The following is a 3,868-nucleotide window of genomic DNA, read 5'->3' on the forward strand; positions in this document are numbered from 1 at the left end:
CCTAGAACACTTGCTGCAGGTGTTCCATTCCCCTTTGATAAGTCTTAAGGCTGCAGGTGAATAAAGTCTAAAAGTCTGAACATGAACAAAACTTCATTTAACTCTGGTTTATAGTTTCACCACCAACCCCCTTCTTATGATTCGTCTCAGTCCTGCATGCATTATAGCTGAAAAGAAAAGTCTCACTTAATCAACTTCAATATCTCCAACCAATAAGTGCAGAACATAAAAAACAAAAACCATTTGTGTGGAGAAGTCATTTATTTAGAACACAGAAAATTGCAAGAGGTCACAAGTTAACAGGACAAACAGGAACAACATTGACAGAAGAATTTAGGCCAAATCTTCTTCACCCTCTTCCTCAAACTCTCCCTCCTCCTCAGCAGTGGCATCCTGGTACTGCTGATACTCAGACACCAGGTCATTCATGTTGCTCTCTGCCTCAGTGAACTCCATCTCATCCATACCCTCACCGGTGTACCAGTGGAGGAAAGCTTTGCGCCTGAACATAGCTGTGAACTGCTCAGAGATGCGCTTGAACAGCTCTTGGATGGCTGTGCTGTTGCCGATGAATGTGGCAGCCATTTTGAGCCCACGAGGAGGAATGTCACAGACTGCAGTCTTGACATTGTTTGGGATCCATTCTACAAAGTAACTGCTGTTCTTGTTTTGGACATTGAGCATCTGCTCGTCCACCTCCTTCATGGACATGCGGCCACGGAAGATGGCAGCCACAGTCAAGTAGCGGCCATGGCGCGGGTCGCAGGCAGCCATCATGTTCTTGGCGTCGAACATCTGCTGGGTGAGCTCAGGTACTGTGAGTGATCTGTACTGCTGGCTGCCTCTGCTGGTAAGGGGAGCAAAACCTGGCATGAAGAAGTGCAGACGTGGGAATGGCACCATGTTCACAGCCAGCTTGCGCAGGTCAGCATTGAGCTGTCCAGGGAACCTCAGGCAGGTTGTGACACCACTCATGGTGGCAGAGACCAAGTGGTTGAGGTCACCATATGAGGGGGTTGTGAGTTTGAGTGTGCGGAAACAGATGTCATACAGGGCCTCGTTGTCAATGCAATAGGTTTCATCCGTGTTCTCTACAAGCTGATGGACTGATAATGTGGCGTTGTAGGGCTCGACGACTGTGTCGGACACTTTAGGGGAAGGAACTACACTGAAGGTGTTCATGATGCGGTCAGGGTACTCTTCACGGATCTTGCTGATCAGCAGGGTACCCATGCCAGAGCCTGTACCACCACCGAGGGAGTGTGTGAGCTGGAATCCCTGCAGGCAGTCACAGCTTTCAGCCTCCTTCCTGACCACATCCAGGACGGAGTCCACCAGCTCGGCGCCTTCTGTATAGTGGCCTTTGGCCCAGTTGTTGCCAGCACCACTCTGACCTGCAAATAAGAGGGCCAAAATTCTTACTCAAGACATTTTCACAGGTAGCACAAGTTTTGATTTAAATTGTAAGCAACGCACCAAAAACAAAGTTGTCTGGCCTGAAGACCTGGCCGAAGGGTCCAGACCTCACAGAGTCCATAGTTCCTGGCTCCAGATCCACAAGCACGGCACGTGGCACATACTTTCCACCTTTACAGTAGAGGCAGCACAACATTAGGCTAGAATCCAACACTGGTCTATCGAACCAAATAAAAACAGTAATACTTACCAGAAGCTTCATTGTAGTAGACATTGATCCTGTCCAACTGCAGGTCACTGTCTCCATGATAAGTACCAGTTGGGTCAATGCCATGTTCGTCACTGATGACTTCCCAGAACTAGAACACACAAAAAATAAATGTATATACAAAGACGCAAAATCAGCTTGAGAAAAGAAAAGAAAAAAACGCTTAGGGCGCCATTTCAACGTTGACGTCCCTTCCCGCCGCAGCGCGCAGCTTCGCGCCCCTATTGGTTGAGGGAGGCTATGAATTTCAAACCTTCCAGCTACGTCACTAACCGTCCTCTTAGATGCCGGGCGCCATTCAAAGCCAGTAACTAGTAGGCCTCAGCCGCCTCAATAAATAAATAAATTTAAAAAAATTAAGATATAAGCTAATCTATAAATGTTCCTGAAGTTACATAATCGGCCATTACACACCACAATGTGATGAGCTTTTTTGTCTACGTCTTACTGACTACTTCCTTTTTTTCCCCAACCAAGACATTTTCAAACGATTAAGGATTAAATGGCGTTTCAAGTGCCGTTTGTGCAGTTTCAAGCTGAACCCGCAAGATACATTTCCTATTGAACAGGGTTTTAAGCATTGAAAAACAAAAAGGAAAACAAGAAAAAAAAATTTAAAAAAAAAATTAAAATAATTCTTAAAATGGATACATCTGCAGCTACCGCGACAAAAATTAATGTTTCCACGGCTTCACCCACATCTATTCATGTTTTAGAGCAAGTTAATGGTCGAGTCGAGAAAGTAGGCCACAGTGATATTCCCAGGGTGTGGTTACGGTGGCGCAGGAAACACAAAGAGCCGGCTTTTGTGACAAAGAACAAAAACATTTGATGAAAAAAATCAATTTGCAGCAACACAGGTTCGCTTACCTTGGCACCAATTTGGTTTCCGCACTGGCCAGCCTGAAGATGCACAATTTCCCTCATTTTGCTGATAAGTCGATGTACCACGTCAAAAGAATCTGCTTTGGTTTGCCTGTAAAATGCGTACCAACTGTGTCGCTTCTCTCCTTTATAGAACAATAGAGCCTCCCACCTCACGTTTCCATTGGCTATCTTATGTATGCGTTTTATACAGATGTAGATTTCTACCAATGAGATTTAACCTGCTTATGTGCGATTGGACCGATAAGCTGTCAATCAAATTCATTTTGGAGACGTTAGGCCTCACCCTCCATTCCCGCCCCTTTTATCCAATGACTGCAGAACGGAAATGCACCTCGGCGAACAGATTTTACCCGGTTCTTCAGAACCGCGCCTTTGCATGTCAGGGTACCCATTAGCTGAAGTTAAGTGTCTATATTGCAACCGAAGATAGAGTAGCCTGGTAAACTATCGTTTAGCTCAAGAAAAAGTCAGATGATACTTCATTTTCCCACACCACGTGGCTCAAAAAGCACAAAGGTCCAGTTCAGAAACGTCATAGCGGAAGCTGCTGTAACAGAATTGAGCAGAGGGAGTGGCACAGCTTCCGCCTTAATCCAGACTGTAACAAAGTATCTGTTTTAGCGGATATTTAACTGGGATCTGGAGGTTAGTGTGGGCGGATGTTAAGGTGTTTCAAACGAAAAAAAATCACATTAGGACTAACGTCTATCTTTGAAAAGATTCAAAATAAAAGGATCTTTTTTTAAATTATTATTCATGTGATTCACCTGCAAAAATCCAAAACAATATTATGAAATCTTTATTTTATAACCAAATTTTAAAAAGAAATGTTTGTGGTATATCAAAAATTATTTAAGGTGTTATATGGACAAAATATAATTAGTGAGCATCTTTTTGTATGTTTTTACAGTATTAAACATTTACCTATGATGATGATGAGCTCCAGGTCTGGTTTGACCTCTTCAATACATTGATACAACCCTGAGTTAGATCAAAAGGGGAACATATATAAACTTGAAGCTGGAAGATGTGTGAATAATTTTGAATTCATTTGTTGCTCTGGTCAGTTTAATTAAGAAACCACTTTGGTTTTCTGTCCCATACTGCTCTTAAAGTATTCCACACATGTAAGGGCTGAGCTCATTTCTGGTCATGATTGTACTTAAGCACATTGTTCAAGATTCTGCTGACTTGATGTAAAGGGACACAGTTTTGCTGTTTTAGTGGACATACATGGGTCACAGGTGGTTCAACGTATTTTGAATGGTATAGTTCCTCATACATTTGTGAATACAG

The 3,868-nt window shown here is 43.3% G+C and overlaps 1 protein-coding gene across 1 annotated transcript; it reads right to left on the reverse strand.

Annotated features, from left to right (window-relative positions):
• Nucleotides 1-242: 242 nt before the first annotated feature.
• tubb4b (tubulin beta 4B class IVb) lies at nt 243-2,685 on the reverse strand. Its single transcript, XM_005807385.2, has 4 exons — nt 2,555-2,685; nt 1,667-1,775; nt 1,477-1,587; nt 243-1,394 (listed from the first exon to the last, which is right to left on the reverse strand). Exons 1-4 carry the CDS (start codon nt 2,609-2,611, stop codon nt 334-336), a joined length of 1,338 nt encoding a protein of 445 aa, XP_005807442.1. The 5' UTR covers nt 2,612-2,685; the 3' UTR covers nt 243-333.
• Between the last annotated feature and the right edge of the window lie 1,183 nt (nt 2,686-3,868).

The sequence above is a fragment of the Xiphophorus maculatus genome, chromosome 11, assembly GCF_002775205.1.
Source record: "Xiphophorus maculatus strain JP 163 A chromosome 11, X_maculatus-5.0-male, whole genome shotgun sequence".
NCBI classification, from domain to species: Eukaryota; Metazoa; Chordata; class Actinopteri; order Cyprinodontiformes; family Poeciliidae; genus Xiphophorus; species Xiphophorus maculatus.

Excerpts from the sequence above, each read along its gene's own strand:
- tubb4b (XM_005807385.2), bottom strand. The coding sequence starts at position 2,611 with ATGAGGGAAATTGTGCATCTTCAGGCTGGCCAGTGCGGAAACCAAATT. Across the intron at positions 1,588-1,666 it reads CTACTACAATGAAGCTTCTG|GTGGAAAGTATGTGCCACGT; the intron begins GTAAGTATTACT and ends TCTACTGTAAAG. Across the intron at positions 1,395-1,476 it reads GCCAGACAACTTTGTTTTTG|GTCAGAGTGGTGCTGGCAAC; the intron begins GTGCGTTGCTTA and ends TCTTATTTGCAG.